The following is a 22,444-nucleotide window of genomic DNA, read 5'->3' as shown; positions in this document are numbered from 1 at the left end:
TCTATCTGGTCTATTGTGTCATTTAAAGCTTCTGTTTCCTTATTTATTTTCATTTTGGATGATCTGTCCATTGGTGTAAGTGAGGTGTTAAAGTCCCCCACTATTATTGTGTTACTGTCAATTTCGTCTTTTATAGCTGTTAGCAGTTGCCTTATATGTTGAGGTGCTCCTATGTTGGGTGCATATATATTTAGAATTGTTATATCTCCTTCTTGGATTGATCCCTTGATCATTATGTAATGTCCTTCCTTGTCTCTTGTAACATTCTTTATTTTAAAGTCTATTTTATCTGATATGAGTATTGCTACTCCAGCTTTCTTTTGATTTCCATTTGCATGGACTATCTTTTTCCATCCCCTCACTTTCAGTCTGTATGTGTCCCTAGGTCTGAAGTGGGTCTCTTGTAGATAGCATATAGATGGGTCTTGTTTTTGTATCCATTCAACAAGCCTTTGTCTTTTGGTTGGAGCATTTAATCCATTCATGTTTAAGGTAATTATCGATATGTATGTTCCTATGACCATTTTCTTAATTGTTTTGGGTTTGTTTTTGTAGGTCCTTTTCTTCTCTTGTGTTTCCCACTTAGAGAAGTTCCTTTAGCATTTGTTGTAGAGCTGGTTTGGTGGTGCTGAATTCTCTTAGGTTTTGCTTGTCTGTAAAGCTTTTGATTTCTCCATCGAATCTGAATGAGATCCTTGCCGGGTAGAGTAATCTTGGTTGTAGGTTCTTCCCTTTCATCACTTTAAGTATATCGGCATGATATACTCCCTCTGGCTTGTAGAGTTTCTGCTGTGAAATCAGCTGTTAACCTTATGGGAGTTCCCTTGTATGTTATTTGTCATTTTTCCCTTGCTGCTTTCAGTAATTTTTCTTTGTCTTTAATTTTTGCCAATTTGGTTAATATGTGTCTCAGCGTGTTTCTCCTTGGGTTTATCATATATGGGACTCTCTGCGCTTCCTGGACTTGGGTGGCTATTTCCTTTCCCATGTTAGGGAATTTTTCAGCTATAATCTCTTCAAATATTTTCTCTGGCCCTTCTCTCTCCCTTCTCATTCTGGGACCCCTATAATGTGAATGTTGTTGCATTTAATGTTGTCCCAGAGGTCTCTTAGGCTGTCTTCATTTCTTTTCATTCTTTTTTCTTTATTCTATTCCGCAGCAGTGAATTCCACCATTCTGTCTTCCAGGTCACTTATCCGTTCTTCTGCCTCAGTTATTCTGCTATTGATTCCTTCTTGTGTGGTTTTCATTTCAGTTATTGTATTGTTCATCTCTGTTTGTTTGTTCTTTAATTCTTCTAGGTCTTTGTGAAACATTTCTTGCATCTTCTCAATCTTTGCCTCCATTCTTTTTCCGAGGTCCTGGATCATCTTCACTATCATTATTTTGAATTATTTTTCTGGAAGGTTGCCTATCTCCATTTCATTTAGTTGTTTTTCTGGGATTTTATCTTGTTCCTTCATCTGGTACATAGCCCTCTGCCTTTTCATCTTGTCCATCTTTCTGTGACTGTGGGTTTTGTTCCACATGCTGCAGGATTGTAGTTCTCCTTGCTCCTGCTGTCTGCCCTCTGGTGGATAGGCTATGTAAGAGGCTTGTGCAAGTTTCCTGAAGGGAGGGACTGGTAGTGGGTAGAGCTGACTGTTTCTCTGGTGAGCAGAGCTCAGTAAAACTTTAATCCACTTGACTGCTGATGGCTGGGGCTGGGTTCCCTCCCTCTTGGTTGTTTGGCCTGAGGCAACCCAACACTGGCGCCTACGTGGGCTCTTTGGTGGGGCTAATGGCAGACTCTGGGATGGCTCACGCCAAGAAGTACTCCCCAGAACTTGTGCTGCCAGTGTCCTAGTCCCCGTGGTGAGCCACAGCCACCCCCCACCTCTGCAGGAGACCCTCCAACACTAGCAGGTAGCTCTGGTTCAGTCTCCCCTGGGGTCACTGCTCCTTCCCCTGGGTCCTGATGTGCACACTACTTTGTGTGTGCCCTCCAAGAGTGGAGGCTCTGTTTCCCCCAGTCCTGTTGAAGTCCTGCAATCATATCCCACTAGCCTTCAAAGTCTGATTCTCTAGGAATTCCTCCTCCCGTTGCCGGACCCCCAGGTTGGGAAGCCTGACGTGGGGCTCAGAACCTTCACTCCAATGGGTGGACTTCTGTGGTATAAGTGTTCTCCAGTCTGTGAGTCACCCACCCACCAGTTATAGGATTTGATTTTATTGTGATTGCGCCCCTCCTACCATCTCATTGTGGCTTCTCCTTTGTCTTTGGATGTGGGGTATCTTTTTTGGTGAGTTCCAGTGTCTTTCTGTAGATGATTATCCAGCAGCTAGTTGTGATTCTGGTGTTCTCACAAGAGGGAGTGAGAGCATGTCCTTCTACTCTGCCATCTTGGTTCAGGGCCTCCAAAAATCCCTAAATTTAATATTGAGCTGGATAAAGAAATTCCTACCTAGGCTTCCTTTCAAGGCCTAGTCAAGTTTTATCATATAATTCAGACACTGTCTGAAAAAGGATATAAGATACATAGTATCTATCTCTTTGCACTCTGCCTCAGATCAAGGGCCTACACCAACTAGAAATTTTGTGCTTATCACTTTACCTGGTAGGCACCACTTTTTGAGGCAGCCAGAATTGTATTAATCACCTTTCTCTCTTCCTCCCTTTACCTCCATTGCCTTGTCCTGTTGTTCTACATCCACAGAGATGAGCTCCAAAAAACAGCTGGGCAGGAAAAAGATAGTGGACTACATGTTGAGAAATGTCCCAATCTAGTACAGCATTGTAGGTAGGGGCAGAGAGAGGATGAACCTAAGAGCAGTGCACACTGAGGATATTGTAGTTTTTCATGTGCTCCATCATTTCAGAGTAACGGATGATCAAACAGTGGGGTAGGAAAAGCCAGTAGAGCAAACAATGGTAGGTGCATGCCTAGTAGACATGGAAATTGAAATAAGAAATGGCATACATACAAGTGGGTAGGGAATAGGACCAAGGGAAATATACACATTTTGTCTGCTGATAAACACTAAGTCTAAGGACTCTTACTTATGAGTAGAGGAAAAAGTTGACATGGAGCCTATGACAGAATATTTCAGAGCAAGGGAAAGGAAATGGCATCATAAAGACTCAAAGGAAAAGCATGATCCAAAAGAAAACTTTAAGAGGCTACTTGCATCCTTAGAGTACAAAAAGCCATGCATGTTCTATAAACATGCATCCAGAGTATGAGAAGAAAGATGTAAGACAACAGGCTGAAGTGGAAAGTCAATAGAATGTTACGAATGAAGTAAAGGAGGAATGGAATGATACAAAAATTATACAACCACAGAATTAAAATATCCACATTGGCAATGAAGAAAAACTTGATTCTGGAGGAATATTGAATACATAATGAGGTTTATTTGAGACACTCCAGGATAAAGAGAGAAAGGTCAGAGGTAGGTGATACAGCTAAAGGCGAGAAAAGGTAATAGGTATTCATGAAGAGGAAACCAAAACAAATGGGAGAAAAATCAAATGTTTGATGGGAAGAACACTTTCTTGATGAGAAAAAAGCCCATAGATGCAGACAGAAAGGAATAGCCATGTTTTTGGCAAAAATAAATGACAAAGACCTACATTTAGACATGGCCTGTCACTGTTTTTATTTTTTCAATAAATTTATTTATTTTATTTATTAATTTTTGGCTGTGTTGGGTCTTCCTTGCTGCATGCAGGCTTTCTCTAGTTGCATCGAGCGGGGGACACTCTTCCTTCGGTACACAGGCTTCTCACTGCGGTGGCTTCTGTTGTTGTGGAGCACGGGCTCTAGGCCCACAGGCTTCAGTCGTTGTGCCTCGGGGGCTCCAGAGCACAGGTTCAGCAGTTGTGGCACACGGGCTTAGTTGCTCCACGGCATGTGGGATCTTCCTGGCCCAGGGCTCAAACCCGTGTCCCCTGCATTGGCAGGCGGATTCTTAACCACTGCGCCACCAGGGAAGCCCCCTGACACTGTTTTTAAATTACAGCGCTATAGAAGAAGTAGTCCAGACATCCATGAAGGAAATAAAAGATGTTGCCTAGAAAGAAGAAAAAATCATGTTAGCCTTGCACTTCTCTGTTGCCACACCAAATTACAGGAGATAATTACTACAAGCTATTTTTCTGTCAACTGAGAGATAAGAAGGACTGGCAATAAGCACTAAACGAGTTAAATGAAGACATAAATCTAAAGAACTATAAATATGGCCACAGAAGATAAACACAAGTATAATGCACTCATTTATGCAAGTCTTCAGATCCTTTCCATTTCTTGACCCCTATGGCTCAGCACTTGCTCTGCTTCCCAGCCCAAGCAACCTTGTCAAAGGCTCTTGCCTTTCCTTCAATAATAAGTCTTGATTGCTCCAACTGCATTTTGTCTTCTGACACCACCAGCTGGCTCAGCCTTCCCAGGCAGGTATTAATGGCCAGCTTTGGCATGGCCTCTGTCATACATGTTACAGTGGGAGCTGTATGGCTCAATGGAATCCACATAGGCTCTGGATTCTCCAGTAGCTGCCAGTAGGGGCCCATGTCACAAACTAGAAGTGTGGGGTAGTTAACTCCTATTGAGCATATTTTGAGCAGTGGGAGGAAAGAGATAGGACTGAGCACATAAGTTGTTCACTCTTCTTCCTCCCAATTGTTCCAAAATCCAGAACTTCCCTTGGCTTCTCCAAAGATGTCCTGTGTGACCAAGAAACCAGCTGTTTCTCATGAAGCCGAGCACAACTTGCCACCTTCTGTTTACTTCCTTCATTGTTTTACTTTTTCCCCTCACTGTTGCTCCCCTGGGACTGAACCCTCCAACAAAGCATTAGTTCCACAAGCTTTGCCTTAGGCTCTGTTTTGTGGGGAGCCGGGTTAAAACAGTCAGAATTACTCTAGAGAAGTTATGTAAAAATTATGAATGATAATCTGGATCCAAACATTCAAAATATCTCAATAACAGAGAAAGAAGTAAGAAAGGACATAACAGAGGCGAGTGATGGAGAGGTATGCTAATTCCTTATCTTAAATAGGGGAAACTCAAAAGATAGAATTACACATTTGATTCTTGTGGATTTGAGAAATATAAGTTAAAGAATGTTTTAGGGAAAATAGGGTTAACTGTTTGGAGAATTAAAAATGGAATACTGACTTTTCAAAAACTAGAGAAAAGTAAATAAAATCTGATTTATAGAGAAAAAAGATAAAAAACAAGAAAGAAGCGCAAACCATAAAAATATAAAACAAAATGACAAAATGAATAAATGTAAATCTTATAAATGATGTTGAAGATATTTAAATAAAAATAAAAATGTACATTAGCAAAGACAAAACAGAATGGTAGAGGAGATGGTAACCACATTTGGGAAGCTCTAAGCAAAAGGAGTGATAACTAACCTAATAAATCCAAGAAAGCTAAAGCCTAAGCCAGCAATGGGGAAAGTCAAAAAGTAACTCAGAACTCCCAGAGGCTTAGGAATTTGTTCCAGAGGTTCTGGTGTACCAGAGGTGTGACTAAAATTTAGAAGAATTGTCGAAAGTCTGTTTAAGAAGCACTCAGAACCCAAGATGCCCTCCTCATGGCCAGGTGATTCCATGTCTCTCACCTCAGCAGAACTGGAGGTTCTTTCTCTGAAGAGGGAAACATGAGGGTCTCTGACTGGGGGACTGCAAGTGCAGTTGGAAGTGGAGTTTGCTGAAAATAGGAGGATAAGAGAACAGTTAGTTACACATGGAAAGTGAGACCCTCAACCATCTTTCCACAGTCACAGCCTAGAATATTTGTATCCAGGTCATTTCCTCCAGGCAAGCAATAGGAAGATTGCTCTATGAAGCACTGAACCAGGTCAGGTGAAAAGACCTCAAGATACTGACACTGGTGTTTTACAAAAATTGAGCCCCATCAGCTGACCCTGCAGAGAGGCCCACTGTCAGCAGCAAGTCCCACTCACTCACACAGAGTTTTCAAAAAAGCTTTTGAGTCCCTAAAGTATAAGCAAACAGCCCACAAATTCCGCTAATGTAAAAAATAGAGACTAAAACAAACACATAGAAAAAAAGCAAATTTGGAGAAATTCTCTGTTCAGAGAGTAAAACTTAAAATTATATCCTCAGATCAATAGGGGGAGACATTGCATCAAAGGAACAAGAACAAAATACTATTAAGAAGAGAAATTTCAAAGAACAAAATAGAAAATATAATAGCAATAATGAAAAATGGAAAGCTGAATGGAAAGATTGGGAGATAAAATTGAGGAAATACCTCAAGAAGTAAAGAACAAAGACAAAGAGATTAGTATGAAGGAAAAGGTATTAATGGTCTCATGTCTAAATAATAGGAGTTCCAAAAATACAAACAGAGAAACTAGAGGGAGGAAGAAATTGTTAGCTAATTTAGGGAATTTTTCTAGAACTGAGGGATGTGAGTTTCCAAACTGAAAAGGCCTGCCAAATGCTTAGGACAATGGATGAAAATACACCCACATTGAGCACAGGTTCATACCATTTTACAACTCTGAGGACAAAGAGAGAATCCTAAAATTCTCCAGACTACTTATAAAGAATCAGAATAGCATCAGACTTCTTTTTTTTTTTTTTTTTTTTTTTGCTGTATGTGGGCCTCTCACTGTTGTGACCTCTCCCGTTGCGGAGCATAGGCTCTGGACGCGCAGGCTCAGCGGCCATGGCTCATGGGCCCAGCCGCTCCACGGCATGTGGGATCTTCCCGGACTGGGGCACGAACCCGTGTCCCCTGCATCAGCAGGTGGACTCTCAACCACTGCGCCACCAGGGAAGCCCAGCATCAGACTTCTTAACAACAGCAACACTGGAAACAATATATTCAAAATTTGGAAGTAAAATTATGGTCAGAGTATCTGAATAGACATTTTCCCAAAGAAGACATACAGATGGGCAACAGGCACATGAAAAGATGCTCAACATCACTAACCATTAGAGAAATGAAAATTCAAACTGCAATGAGATCATCTCACACCTGTCAGAATGGCTGTTATCAAAGAGACAACAAATGACAAGTGTTGGTGAGGATGTAGAGAAAAGTGAATCCTTGTGCACTGTTGGTGGGAATGTAAATTGGTGTAGCCACTGTGGAAAACAGTATGGAGATTCCTCAAAAAACTGAAAAAAGAACTACCATATGATACAACAATTCTACTCCTGGGTATTTATCTGAAGAAAACAAAAACACTAATTAGAAAAAATATATGCACCCCTATATTCATAGCAACATTATTTACAATAGCCAAGACATAGAAGCAACCTAAGTGTCCATCATCAGATGAATGGGTAAAGAAGATGTGGTGTATACATACAATGGAATATTACTCAGCCATAAGAAAAGAATGAAATGTTGCCTTTTGCAACAACATGGATGGACCCATAATACCCCAGAGGGTATTATGCTTACTGAAATAAATCAGACAGGGAAAGACAGATAGCGTATGTTATCACTTATATGTGGAATCTAAAAAGTGAAACGAATGAATATAACAAAACTGAAACAGACTCATGTAGAGAACAAACTAGCGGTTACCAGTGGGGAGAGGTAAGGGGGGAGGGACAAGATAGGGGTAGGGGATTAAGAGGTATGAAATACTATGTATAAAATACATAAGCTACAAGGATATATTGTACAACATAGGGAATATAGCCAATATTTTATAATAACTTTAAATGGAGTGTAATCTATAAAAATATTGGATCACTGTTGTACATCTGAAATTAATACAATATTGTAAATCAATGATACTTCAATTAAAAAAACTACAGTTATAACTTCAGAGGGAAGAAAAACTGAATGGAAGGAAAAGTAATCATGTTACTAACTTACTTAGCAGTAAGTAGTTTTTTCATGATTATAATAATGTAAACTCTAAATTCTGATACAACTAAAATTATTATACATCTATGTTGGGTAATGGGTGTGGGTAAATGAGAATCAAATTCTCATTTTTCAGAGTGAGATGACAATAGATAATATCTAAAACTGAAAAGTTAATGTGTGACAGATTATGTCACAGGGAGTTCATGTTATTTAGGGAAATAGAAGCAAACAAGAAATAGCTTAGAGACTTGAAAGTGGTTGCTGTAGGAAGTGGGATTGGGGTAGGTGGAGCCAGGCAGGGGACTGATGTTTGTTTTTTACTAAAGCTTGCAGAACTATTTCACTGTTTAAACTGTATGCATAACTCTGATGAAAATAATGGAAATGAATGGGTCCTTTTCCTAATTCTATGCTTTTAAACTCATTTGACTTGCTTCGTGTTCAAAAGCATTTTAATGATCATATTAAAGGCTATCATCTATCTTTTAAAGACACAATGAGACCCATCTTTTATGTTTCACTTACAATGTCTACAATCATTACAAAAATTGTTAGGAAAAATAATTCCTATTATTTTCAGTATTTTTATTAAAAATTTATTATATGAGTAATTAATATATATATTTAATATAAAAAACAGAAAGAATAGTAAATATAACATCAATAACAAATTCCAAAATCCAGAGCTAACTACTACCAATGTGTTAGGTATTTCTTTTCAGTAATGTATTCATATGTCGTGCACCAATTAAGTTTGTGTTTGGCTTCAAGTAAGAGAAAATCCAAATCAACAATAGTCTGAAATACTAAGTTTAACATACAAAGTTCTCTTCCCTTATGTAATAGCAATCCTAAGATAGGTAGTCCAGGGTTGGTATAGTGGTTTCATGAGGTATTCAGGTACATAGGTTACCGCTCTGCCATCTCTAGGGTGTGGCCCTCATCCTCATGGTACAAAAGAGGGCTGATAGAACACATTTGCGCATGCTCACTTCGGCAGCACATATACTAAAATTGCAGTGATACAGAGAAGATTAGCATGGCCTCTGTGCAAGGATGACATGCAAATTCGTGAAGCGTTCCATATTAAAAAAAAAAAAAGAACACATTTGTGCTTCAGACAGCTTGATATAGGAAAGAAGAGAAGAAATCACCATCCTCTATAGAGAAACTTTCAGGAAGTATCACTCAACACTTTTATTTATACCTCATTGGTCAGAACCTAGTCACATCGTTACAGCTAACTGCAAGAAGGGCAGGGAAATGTAGTTTTCATTCTGAGTAGCCAAGTACCCTGCTATAAAATTTAGGATTCTGTTGAGAAGGAAAAGGAGAAGACCAGAATTTAGGGTGGGATATTAGCAGTTATACCAGTCAGGATGTCCAGAGAAACAGAACCAATAGGACATATATATTAAGAGATTTATTTTAAGGAATTGGTCCACAGGATTATGGGGGCTGGCAAGTCTGAAATTTGTAGGGCAGGCTGGAATTCAGGCAGAAATTGATGTTTCAATCTTGAGGCAGAATTTATTCTTCAGGGAGCCTCAGTTTGTGCTCTTAAGGCCTTAAACTGATTGGATGAGGTCCACTCACATTATCAAGGATAATCTCTACTTAATGTCAAGTGGTTGTAGAGGTTATATACACCTACAAAATACCTTCACAGCAACATCTAGATTCATGTTTGATTACATAACTGGGTACCAGAGCCCACCCAGATTGACACATAAGACTAAAGTGTTTATCATTAATATATTACATATACATACATATTAACATCTAACTCCTTCATTTTATTGTGAGCATACCCCAAATCATCAATTTTTTTTTTTTTTAGTTAATTAAAAAATATTTATTTATTTTTGGCTGCGTTGGGTCTTCATTGCTGCACATGGGCTTTCTCCAGTTGTGGTGAGTGGGGCTACTCTTCGTTGCAGTGTGCAGGCTTCTCATTACGGTGGCTTCTCCTGTTGCGGAGCACAGGCTCTAGGTGCGTGGGCTCAGTAGTTGTGGCTTGTGGGCTCCAGAGCACAGGCTCAGTAGTTGGGGCGCTCGGGCTTAGTTGCTCCGTGGCATGTGGGATCTTCCCAGACCAGGGCTCGAATACATGTTCCCTGGATTGGCAGGCGGATTCTTTTTCTTTTAATACACTTATTTATTTTATTTAATTATTTTTGGCTGTGTTGGGTCTTTGTTGCTGCACGTGGGCTTTCTCTAGTTGTGAGCGGGGTCTACTCTTCGTTGTGGTGCATGGGCTTCTCATTGTGGTGGTTTCTCTTGTTGCAGAGCACGGGCTCTAGGCACTCCCGCTTCAGTAGTTGTGGCTTGCAGGCTCAGTAGTTGTGGCTCGTGGGCCCTAGAGCACAGGCTCAGTAGTTGTGGCGCACGGGCTTAGTTGCTCCGCGGCATGTGGGATCTTCCTGGATGAGGGCTCAAACCCGTGTCTCCTGCATTGGCAGGCAGATTCTTAATCACTGCACCACCAGGGACGTCCCCAAATATTCTTATCAAACATGATATTTAATAAAATAGCTTAATATCCCAACATATCAAAATAACTTATTCATTACTATGTTTTAGGACATTAAAATATTATATACATGTGCTTATTTTTAACCATTTCTGATTATTCATTACTTTTCTAAAAGTGAGATTACTGATTCAACAATTATGAAGATTTTTAAGACCCTTATTCGTATTGCCAAAATGCTTTCCAGTAAGTTTGCACTGATTTATACTGACACTAACATATATGAATGCAGTGCCAGTCTCACTGTACTCTAGACATTAGGTTTCATGATTTTATCTTTACAATTAAATAATGACCATATTTTGTTTTTTACCTCTTTACTAACTAGTATATAAAACATTATATCATTCACTGTATTTTTATTGACCATTTCTATTTATTTTGTTAATTTTGTTTTTACTTTTTGCCTAGGTTTCTACTGGGCTGTTAGCATTCTTCTGATTGATATATGAGGTATTTATATATTAAGAATATAAATCATTGTTGTCTTTCTTGTAAATGATTCCTAATTTGCTCTTACTTTTTTCTTATTATAAAGTTTCTAGAATACAAATTACTTAAAGAAAGAAACTATACCAAAAAAAAAAAAAAAAAGAAAGAAACTATATATACTTCAACTTTTCACTTAGGGTAAACAGTCAATCAAAATTAATAAATATACTATCATATTATTGGTGACTAAAATAAAGGGAACTGAAACATGAAGATTAGATTATTTTCATACACAAATGAAGCATCATTCCCACGGATGAGTCAGGTAACCAGTCATATCTTTCCAAAACAAGTGCTTGAGAAAACTCAATATTTTTCCCCTAAGAATTCTTACCTATGTAATATTTTTCTTCATTTAGTAGTAGTATTACTAACTTTATTTTTTTTTAACTTGCTTTTTAAAAATTAATTAATTAATTAATTTCTTTTTGGCTGTGTTGGGTCTTCGTTTCAGTGCGAGGGCTTTCTCTAGTTGCGGCAAGCGGGGGCCACTCTTCATTGCGGTGCACGGGCCTCTCACTATCGTGGCCTGTCTTGCTGCGGAGCACAGGCTCCAGACGCGCAGGCTCAGTAGTTGTGGCTCACAGGCCTAGTTGCTCCGCGGCATGTGGGATCCTCCCAGACCAGGGCTCGAACCCGTGTCCCCTGCATTGGCAGGCAGATTCTCAACCACTGCACCACCAGGGAAGCCCAGTATTACTAACTTTAGAGTCTCCTGACTGAATTGTTGTTTCTAAGATGTCAGGTCAACATTATGTTCAAATAAATTTTAAAATGATTAGTAAGATCATTTTAATGAATGAATTAAACAATGATCTTATAAGATGACTTATTTCCTGCTTCTAAAAAAATTTAAAAATGAAAAAGCAGCAAATAAGGATTTGTGATGGCAGTAATAGCTGTTTGACACTGACATGCTATAAATAAATCTGTGAGATAATATAAACTGACTCAGGCATTTGTGATGCACATGACAGCTCAAAATGATTTCATTTCCTCAGTAGTTTTTAGATTTTCTTATTTCATTGACTATGAAAAGTACAGTCAACCCACACACTGTTCTTGGATTGATTTTAATGTAACCTGCCCAGAATTTTAGGTTGATTTTCAAAATTAGAAGTGAAATTGAATTCCAAGCAAGGTAACTGACTTGACCAATAATTTAAACTTGTATAGTATAATAATACTTGGAATTGTATCTCTCCCTTAATATATTTCAATTGCTTAGTTGAATCTAATTAACTCCAATAATTTTTTATGTTGGCAAAGCATCTAATTAGTTTTCATTCATAGTTCCTAAGTAATTAAAATGTTTAGTGGATAGTCATTTATTTACTTATAATAGTCTCACTTATCAAATTTATTACTTATTAAATGTATTCATATTTTCAAAAACTCTTTTATGGTTCTTTTTCTATGCTTCTTTGAGTCTGGTTAGACATCTTTTGATTGTTTACCAGCCATTTGCATTTTAGTTTTTGTTAAAAAGAAAAAAAATTCCCCCCAGTTTATCTTTTGCCTCTTCATTCTGTTTATGATATCTGGGGCATATATTCATTCTAAAATTTAAATAACCAAATTAACAATCTTATATTTTATGTTTTGGAGTTCCATGTGTTTTTTCTGGGTTTCATGTGCTTTCTTTTTTTGTTTTTTTGGGGGTACGTGGGCCTCTCACTATTGTGGCCTCTCCCGTTGCGGAGCACAGGCTCCGGACTCGCAGGCTCAGCGGCCATGGCTCACGGGCCCAGCCACTCCGCGGCATGTGGGATCTTCCCAGACCGGGGCATGAACCCGCGTCCCCGGCATCGGCAGGCGGACTCTCAACCACTGCGCCACCAGGGAAGCCCTCATGTGCTTTCTTACTGCAGGATTATATTAAAGTATCACACGTTTTCCTTTTTTATCTTTTTTCTTTTTATTGAAGTATAGTTGATGTACAATATTATATAAGTTACAGGTGTACAAAATACTGATTCACAATGTTTAAATGTTATACTCCATTTATAGTTATTATAGAATATTGGCTATATTCCCTGTGTTGTACAATATATCTTTGTAGCTTATTTTATACATAATAGTTTGTACCTCTTAATCCTTTCCCCCTATCTGGCCCCTCCCCCACTAGTTTGTTTTCTATATCTGTGAGTCTGCTTCTTTTTTATGTTCACTAGTTTGTTGTATTTTTTAGATTCCACAAATAAGTGATAACATACAGTATTTGTCTTTCTCTGTTTGACTTATTTCACTTAGTATAATGCCCTCCAAGTCCATCCATGTTGTTGCAAATGGCAAAGTTTCGTTCTTTTTTATGGCTGAATAATATTCCACTCTGTGTGTGTGTGTGTGTGTGTGTGTGTGTGTGTGTGTATTTATATATATATACACACTGCATTTTCTTTATCCATTCATCTGTTGATGGACAATTAGATTACTTCCATATCTTGGCAATTGTAAATAATCTCACCTTTTCTTATAGTACTTTTTGGCATCATTGTTTCAAGTTAAATTTTGGTATCTATGGAGATGATTTTTCTATGTTTGACCTATTAATGTGGATATAGTATATGAATAGGTTTCCCAACCTTAAATTGTCTTACATTCCTTAAATAAATTGCCACATATTATTTTAATATATTTCTGGATCTTTTAGGAATTTTGCATTGATTATTATAAGTGATATTATTCCATAATTTTCTCTTTTATGCTATCTTTAGTTAAATTTTGGTGATCATATTATGATGGCTTCTTAAATTGCATCTGGAAGCTTTCTTCTTTCTCCAATATGCCAAAATGATAGATCTTGAATGCTTTCTCAGTTTCTTCCAAGGCTAAAAATCTGTGTAGATTTTCTGTCTTTTTTTGAGCCTGTTTTGGTAATTTATATATCTCTAGAAGTTATTCATTTCATCCAGGTTTTCTACTGTATTTATATGTAGTTGCATAAAATACTACCTTATTAATTTCTGTTGTTTTTTCTGTCTAATATTGTGTACTTATGCTTTTCTCTCCATTAAGCTAGTGTGTGGGTGGTATTGTTTTTAAGAATTAGCCCTTAGATTTATCAGTTTTATTCTTTTTCTGACTTCTAATTAAGTTCCACTATTGCCTGTATTAATTCCTTTCTTCTACTTTCTTTGGATTCAATTTAATGTTATTTTTCTAACTTCTTGAGTTTGTGTTGTTCTCTATAATTTATCCAGATCAGAAGACTGTAGGAAAATATTCTATTTACTTTCTTGACTTTAAAAGTAGATTCTGCATGTTTTGAGAGTTTGGATCTAAGTAAAAGGACAATTTTGTAAGAGTGTTAGACATCTTCCTTAAGCATGTAAATGTTTAAGTGCAGGTATATTTCTATTTTAATTTTTTATCTAGCTCTCTTGCCTGACTAAAGTTGACCATAAATTGAATAAAAAGAGGTAAGCTTCAGAACATTTTATTTGAAAACCTTTTAGGGAAAAATACTGTATTTTTTGGTGTGGAAGTATTTTTTCCTAATATCTTCCTGATTTGGAAATGTATTATTTAATTGATTGGGATACTGTTATCATAAAATATAGAATCAGAATAGAATTGAAATTCTCAGATTAGAATTAAAATTCTTGTGATAATACTGGCTAAATTTGGAAGTAATTAAGAAACCATTGTGTGTAAGATGAATCACAAACACTGAAAGTAACTCATGCAATATTAACATGATAGAAACGTATACTTCTCATATCTAACTAGCTGGATTCAAAGTAGTCTTAATATAGGAATTTATAGTATAAATAATATACATATCACTGGAGAAGAGTATGTAGATAATTCCAATCTCAAAATAGCTCCTGCAATAAACCACTAAATTGAGACAAACCAAGTTCCCACCCCCCTACTCCCCCCCACCAAAAAAACACAAAGAAACAAAACTAGCAGTACATGGAGTGGGGAGTGGAAATATCATAGTTTGTTGGGTTTCTGAATTTTGAAAGACATATTATATACCTTGGTTGTCTCAACTGCATTTCAAATGTGACATGTCCAAATTGAAAATTATCTTTTTTTCAACTACAAAGCATCAGCCTTCCATTTTTTACCTATTAGAATTCTGGGGTATGAAGAGGAATCACCTTTATCCCTTCTTCCAAGTCTTCATAGTCAGTTGGTAACCACATCTTGTTCATTCTACCTCCTAATTTTCTCTCAAATCCATCTTCTTATTTCTATCTTCGCCATTTTTTCCTTAGTTTGGGTCTCTTTTTCTCCTTAATTATTCCAATGACCCCTTTACAGGTCTTCTTTCTTCCAGTCTCTTCTCTAAGATACTTTTCCACACTATGCAGCTAGAATAATCTTAACAAAACAGTCCTGGACTTCCCTGGTGGTCCAATGGTTAAGACTACATGCTTCCAATGCAGTGGGTGCAGGTTCGATCCCTGCTCAGGTAATAAGATCCCACATGCCGCACGGCAAGGCCAAAAATAACCCAAAAACAACAAACAAAAAACAGTCCTATAATATGTTTACCTTTGATTTAATATATTTAAAATATTTAATATGTTTGCCTAAATGGCTTTCCCCGTCCTTGGCATGGCTTACAGGTTCTTCATGTCCTGGCCTTCCTATACTTTTCCAGCTTTATCTTCCTCTACTGTTCCACATGCATTTAGTGCTTTAAACACCTGAAGTTCCTTGCAATGCCCTGTATCAGTTAGTATTCTTTGTGCTTGATCCCACCTTCTCCTGCCTCTTCCTTGATGGCCCCTGATTCATTGATTATTCCCAACCTCTTATTTTCAAAGTGCTAAAGTTACTTTTATCTTAAAAACAACAGTAACTTCAAGCTACCACTGTCTCTTTTTCAGTCAGGCTCCTTAAAAGAACAAGTTCTACTTCTTTACTTCCTGTTCACCTTTCAACCCACTGTAGTCTAGTTTCTGTCCTTACTACTACTCTAAAGAAAACACCAATTGACAAAAACTACCAATAAAGTCCTAATGTCCAAATCCAATGTACTAGTCTAAGTGTGAACCTTGACATTTCAAACAGCATTTGACACTGTTAACCGCTACTACTTACCTAAAAACAAACATACTTATTTTTCTGTGCCTTGTAGAAAACATGAAAAATATGAGTTAAAAGATAAAAATAATAATCACCCCTTAACCATAACCACTATTAATACATACTTATTTCCTTCAAGTCTCTTTTTCTATGTACTTGTAAGTATAGAAAATTGGATGTTATATTTATAAATTAATATTCTGGTTTTTTTTCTTATAAGTATCTTCTCTTGACATGAAATAGATGTTTTGAAAACAATTTTAATCATTTCATAATGTGTTATATAGATGTACCATAATTTAGCCTTTCTGCTGTTGACATTTAGCTAGTTTTCAGTTTTCACTTATATATCTAGCTCTCTGACAAACATTTTTGTAGACAAATCTTTGTCTCAGATTCTTCTTATTTCTCAATGGCAGGTCCCAAGAGGGGAAAGGACTAGTTTAAGGATATAAAGTTATAAACATTCTTGACATAGATTGCCTAATTACTTCCTGGAAAGGTAATTTACACTCCTACAGCAACATACAAGGATCCCAAACTTACCATTCTCTTGCTAACTGTTGAATTTTTTTTTACAAACTTTTAAAAATCCTTGCCACTTGGATAGGTTAAAGTAGAATCTCAGCCTTGATTTGCCCTTCTCTGATTAGTGGTGATTATACATTCACCACTGTCTCCTCTTATCTTTGGCCTCCTAGTTCTCTTACTTCTGAATATTCCTTTTCAGTCTCCTTCTCCGGCTTTTCTTTCTCTGACTATTCCACAGTATTTTGTCTTCAGCCTCTTGAATGTCCCACAGGCCTCACAAACGCAGTATGTCCTAAACTGAACTCATCCCCACTCCTGAGCTTGCTTCAATTTTTGGCTAATGACGTCATCCACAACCCAGGCACTTCAGTCAGAATCCTGAGTCTTCTAAGATGACTCCCTCCTCTCACCCAAAATCAATGTTTCTCCAATCCACATCTTAAACCTAATATGGCCACTCCTTCTATCTCCACAGCCATTGCCCTAGTTCAAGCCTTTATTATTTTAACACTCATCACTAGTCTACCTGCTTTGAACCCTGCTCTACTCAATTGTACATACTGCTTCCAGAGTGATCATTCTAAAATGCAGATCTGATCATGCTCCTCTCTGTACTATATGTCCCTGTCCAACTTCATCTCTTGCCCTCCCCATCCATTCCCTTCTACTCTTCAGCCATATGGAACAAGAATTCCCCACTGCTTCTAAACTCTTTTTCTGCCGAATATGCCTCTTCCTTTGTCTTGTGAACTCTTACTAGTCCTAAAATAGTAAAGGAGCCTATCGAAGTATCATTCCATCATTTCTCTCTCCTGTGTACACTGATTACACTTCATACAGAGCTTTATTTTGACACAACTTAAAAAGTTTTAACAATCTCTCACTAAACTGATATATTCAAGGACAGATACGATGCCATTCATCCTTTAATACCCAGAAATATCATGGGCCCTCAAATATGTGTGGAATAAATGTTATTTTTGATAGCAATTAAAAAATTCCTTTCTATCTTCTGCCACCATATCTCAATCTACCTAATGTCTCTGTTACCAAATCCTCTTCCGTTCCCCATTTCTAAGGTTGACAGAACTATTGTAATTGCATCTTGAGATCTGAGTGCTTCTCCAAAACAGGCCATCTTCATTACTGCTGACAGTTATCTTTCTGAAACACCTGGTTATGTTACCTAGTAACTTAAGAAACAAGTTTGATGACTACCCATTGTGAGCAGTAGGTGGTTATTTCCCCAAGAATGTGCAAACAGATTGTCCAGGGAGAGTTAAAAATAAATAAATGAATGCATAATGGAAAGAGACATGATGCCTACCAAATCCAGAGCTTTGACTATTTAAACATTTAAGCATAGTATTTAATAACTTCCAGAATCCAACTCCAACTCAGCTTTTTAGTCTTATCTTCTACCACTCTTTGTCTGCATCCTCAACACACATCCTGGTCACCATTCCTTAAGGTGCTCCTATGTCTAGAATGCCCTATCACCAAGCAAATTCCTACTCCTCCTGGAAAGCCAGCATCAGCTATTACTTGATTGCTGCAAGAGATGGTACAAAGGGGCTTTAGACTCTCTCCATAATCTTCATCAGTCCTCCACCAAGAACTCAAATTTAAAAAAAATAAGATTTTTTTTTTGTATGGATGGAGTTTTTGAGTCTTAGGTAAACTATGTATAAAAGCATGTTTTAAAAATGTTTGTATTTTTATTGATCTGTAACATACAATCTAAGGAAAAGCAAAGTACTTCCTATAAAAGTTCATCTTCAAGTCAAGTTGCCTGGCCTACACTTCCAACTAGATTGCAGCCACCAAGCCCCTTTATAGAAATTCTGAAGCTTCACTGAATATTACTTGCCCTTAAGAAGCTTTCTCTAATCTTTTCTTCCTGACAATCTGTTCATAGCTTTTCCCTCTGAGCTATTACAACTCTGACCATATACAATTGCTATCTTACCAAACAATAGCATAATGTGTTATTTCTCTCTTAGTTTCTTCCACTAGAGTAGCTCATCCAGGGTAAGGATGCTACATCAGTCTCCTTATGTATAAAATAAAGATAAGACATATCTCATAGAACTGTTGTGAGAATTAGATGTTAATGCATATTTAAAGCACTCAGCACAGTGTCTAACATTTAATAAGTGTTAAATAAATTTTAGTAGTTATTTTTCAGTATATGTTTGTTGAATGATAAAGAACTAGCCCAGAGTCCTGCAGGAAACAGACTGGTAGATGTGTTGTTCACAAAAGGGCATGATAAGAAAACACGTCCTGAAATTACCTAAGAGGTCATACTTAAGGACTTAAGTCCTTCCCTACTATCTATTTGCAAATGTGACATGAAAGAAGTGAAGCTTCAATTATAAATTTGTGAACTTCTGAGGTAGTTTATTAAAAATAACAAAACAATTTCACATTTGGAGAAAAAGAAAACACACTGTCTTGGAAATCTGTGCTGTTTCTGACTCTATCATATATTATTTCTTTATGCTACAAACTATCTATGAATGAATTTGTTTTCAGATTTTATGATAAAAGTCAAATGAAGTGTGTTGTGTGGTAGAGATAACATCTAACTGAAATTAAGGAATACTGGATTCTAACTCACAAATCAGTGTGGGACCCTGGGCAATTTTAAAATTCCTCTGGGCTTCAGAGTCCTCCTTGGGAATTTGAAGGGATTAAACTAACCTCTAAATTCCCATCCAGCTTTAAGACACAAAGTTCTTATAATACTGTTTTTGACCTTTTTCTTATATGGTTTTCCCTCCTCATTAGAAACTGAACTCTTTTGGGTGGCAGGAATCAAACCTTATTTATCTTCACACTTCAGTGCCTAGAACAAATGTGTTTCTTGACTGTTTGAATGAATGAGTGTCCCTTGCAGAGCTTCTAGTTAAAAAAGGTATGGTATAACAGGTTAGTAGCTAATATTAACATTAATATGTTATTATATAAGAATACCAAATGATTGTGCATCAATATAATTGTTGATATTCAATATAGTTACAGGTTCTCGCTAATGTTGATCATTTGTTGAAAACTTTGTGAATTTATTATTTTTTTATTTTTATTTTTGGCCGCGCTGCACAGTTTACAGGATCTTAGTTCCCTGACCAGGGATTAAACCTGGGCCACAGCAGTGAAAGCACTGAGTCTTAACCACTGGACCGCCAGGGAATTGCCCGAAACTTTGTTAATTTAGAAAAGGAATTCTAAGCCAAAATATTTCCTTCTGGTCTATTTTAGAGAAATTATTAGTTAGTTACAAAGCTTTGAGAGGTGCCAATTCTACTAAATCCCATCACCCTAAGGGTAACATCCACCAGTATCAAGTAGGTAACCAAGTGTTCACTCCCCAGTAGAATTTTGTAAAAAAGATGTTTATCTTTGCCTTTCTACCAAAATTACAGACTGAAAGACAATCTGATCAAGGAAATAAGGAACTAGAGCATATAGACAAATAGAAAAGCAAACATACATGTATGTGCACACACATGCACACAATTTAACTCTATAACTCAATTGCCTCATGTACCCATTTTCAAGGTAATATTTAGTGCAGGATTACTGCAGATGCAGTTCAAAAATATCTCTACCATGGAATGAAAAATGGAGAGTGATTAACTATAAAGGAAGTCTATATAGATAAAACAGATGGACAGTTTTCCCACTTTTTTTCAACAAGGGCAGATGCCTTTCCGCGGATATATCCCAAAAAGAGTTACGGGAAATTCCACTTCTCCTGTTTTAGCAAAAATGTCAGTGAAATTTGAGATGCATTTACTTGACAATTTCCTGGACGTGAATTGTTGGGAAAGCGAAGGTTTTTTCTAATATTAAGCTATCAGCCTCAACCATACCAACCTGCGTTTGAATGTTACAAATTAACTCTACATAAATTGACACAAGCACAATAAGTTTTTTTATTGTTAAATTATGGTTACCATATGCAGAGCAAAAAGTAAAGGGACTGTTCTACTTGTGCATTCACATTTTAAATTATTGAATGATAAACAAGTAAATGAATGATCAGTTAGGAAAGGAAAACTAAAGCAAGGGTTTCCTTACAAGTCTTCTAATTTCTCTAATAATTATAGAAAACATGCTCAAGATTTTTAGAAAAACACTTTTTTCTACATGTGATATATTAATAAACAAACTATGTTTACTTCAGTAAATTGGAAAGACTTCCTCAATATTAAGGATAGTCTAATAGGCTAATGCAATTATCACTTGGATATAATATAAGCATCAAAAAAATAAAGCGGTGGCATAGTTTAACATTTTCCAAAGTGTTAATACTCTTAATGCTGAGTTTCTAGTTCCAGAATTGTCCATTCCCCTTGGGGTGAACAATCCTCAGAGGAAAAACTAGCCATGGTGATGCTTGCTGAGGAATCATCGAATGGAGATGTTAGTTCACTCCATCTGTTTAAAGTGTCAACATGTGCTTTACCCTGAGGTTTTGAGCTGTCTCGTGCTAAAAGTAGTGTCTGATTGATTAGATACTGTGCTAAATTTAAGTCTTCAGGAATAGAATTTGTAATATTTAAGTTTGAATCCTCTTCAGAGAGCAGTTGCTTTAATAGCGTCCAATCTTGTTTTGCAAAGTGTTGCTCATCTTCAAAATCCATGTCTGTAACATGTGTTTCTGATTCCATTTTCTGCTCAAATGCTTCTGTTACATCCATTTCATATATTGGAGAGAGGGTTTTTGAAGGCCGATGGTCATACATGTAGTTTTGTGCCACTGTGTCACAATCATCTATGTCTCCTGAAATAATTCATAATACTAAACAATGTAAAAACTGCACATGTTGGTACCCCTCAGAGTTCTGTAGAACAATATTAACACAATATAACAGTTATTGTCCAAAAAAAAACAGAGAATGGGAAAAATAACATTTATACAAAATTGACAAGATTTCTGAGGCATTTCTTTTTCTACGTTTGAAAAAAAAAACTCAAAGGTAATGTTTAGCAGCAAAATCAACATAGGCAACTAACAATAATTCTCCAGTTTAATTTGAAAACTTGTGATACAGAAAACAGAAATTATTTAAACATAAACAGAACGCGCACATGTATCTAATTCACTATAATAGAAATTTAAAGAGAAAATAAGAGGCGGTTATTTGATGGTGACTTTTAAGGTAAGTCAGTTTCAAAGGGAGAATAAATACATTTTATCTAAAGACTTACTTTATCTAAAGACTTATATATTGCACATGCAAAGGAGGATGCAAGCAAGGACAAAAAAAAAGTACAACTTTAAAGAGTTCCCTATTCTTGTGATTTTGCTGAACAGGGACTACTGATAAGTATTTTTCTTAGTTCTGGTATACATTAGCTACTCAGTCAGCCACTATTGCATATTTTAAATGTGGGTCATGGTTCAAATTACTATAATAAGGAAGACAAACACACAAAACAATTAGACAGGAAACCATCTATACATATGAAATAAGCCTGGGATTTTTTCATATATTATCATTGCTTCTAAATATAATCTCTTTTAGGAAATTTATCTTTTTACTTGAAAATTTTAGAATAGAATTATAGTGATCCTGAAAGTCTTAATCTCTGTAAAATGTATATAAATTTTAATAATTAATCTAGTTAAAATAGTTCAGTGCTTTTAGTTACATATTACTATACTTATTGCACAGCCCTCTTAGATATATATTAGCATAGTTCATAAATCATATCCAATGTATAATAAAATTTCTAATAGTCAATAATTCCTATGTTAAATTAGACATAAATAACTAAATAATAGCAAACTAAGTTTTTCCCTTTATTCTTTCATGTAAAATCTCTTAGTAGGTTAGCTCTAATAAACCACCCAAATTTTTACTAGATATGAATTTTTCACTAAGATTTTAAGTGAACAATAAAGAGTAACGAGCTATTTTCATTCTATTAAGAAATTTCAGTTTTCATTTAAAATTTGAATCTGTTGCTTAAGTAATTATT

General features: G+C 36.5%; 1 protein-coding gene and 1 non-coding gene across 6 annotated transcripts in view; one reads left to right on the top strand and one right to left on the bottom strand.

Annotated features, from left to right (window-relative positions):
* Nucleotides 1-3,615: 3,615 nt before the first annotated feature.
* The window catches only part of BTBD8 (BTB domain containing 8), a 108,388-nt gene continuing 89,559 nt past the window's right edge, over nucleotides 3,616-22,444 (bottom strand). For 3 of the 5 annotated variants that reach the window (XM_067726896.1, XM_067726897.1, XM_067726900.1), the window contains one exon: nucleotides 18,833-21,242. In XM_067726896.1, the coding sequence (XP_067582997.1) occupies nucleotides 20,773-21,242 (470 nt within the window). In that variant the 3' untranslated portion in view covers nucleotides 18,833-20,772. Of the gene's footprint in view, nucleotides 4,055-5,611; nucleotides 5,701-18,832; nucleotides 21,243-22,444 lie in introns of those variants that run through there. The other 2 variants (XM_067726898.1, XM_067726899.1) reach the window with 2 other exon arrangements.
* Nucleotides 8,833-8,939, top strand: LOC137220277 (U6 spliceosomal RNA). Its single transcript, XR_010941588.1, has one exon. It is a non-coding gene; the product is annotated as a U6 spliceosomal RNA (small nuclear RNA).

Source organism: Pseudorca crassidens, chromosome 2 (genome assembly GCF_039906515.1).
Source record: "Pseudorca crassidens isolate mPseCra1 chromosome 2, mPseCra1.hap1, whole genome shotgun sequence".
Classification (NCBI taxonomy): Eukaryota; Metazoa; Chordata; class Mammalia; order Artiodactyla; family Delphinidae; genus Pseudorca; species Pseudorca crassidens.
Note: the sequence above shows the minus strand (reverse complement) of the source record. Positions and strands in the feature narration are given on the sequence as shown.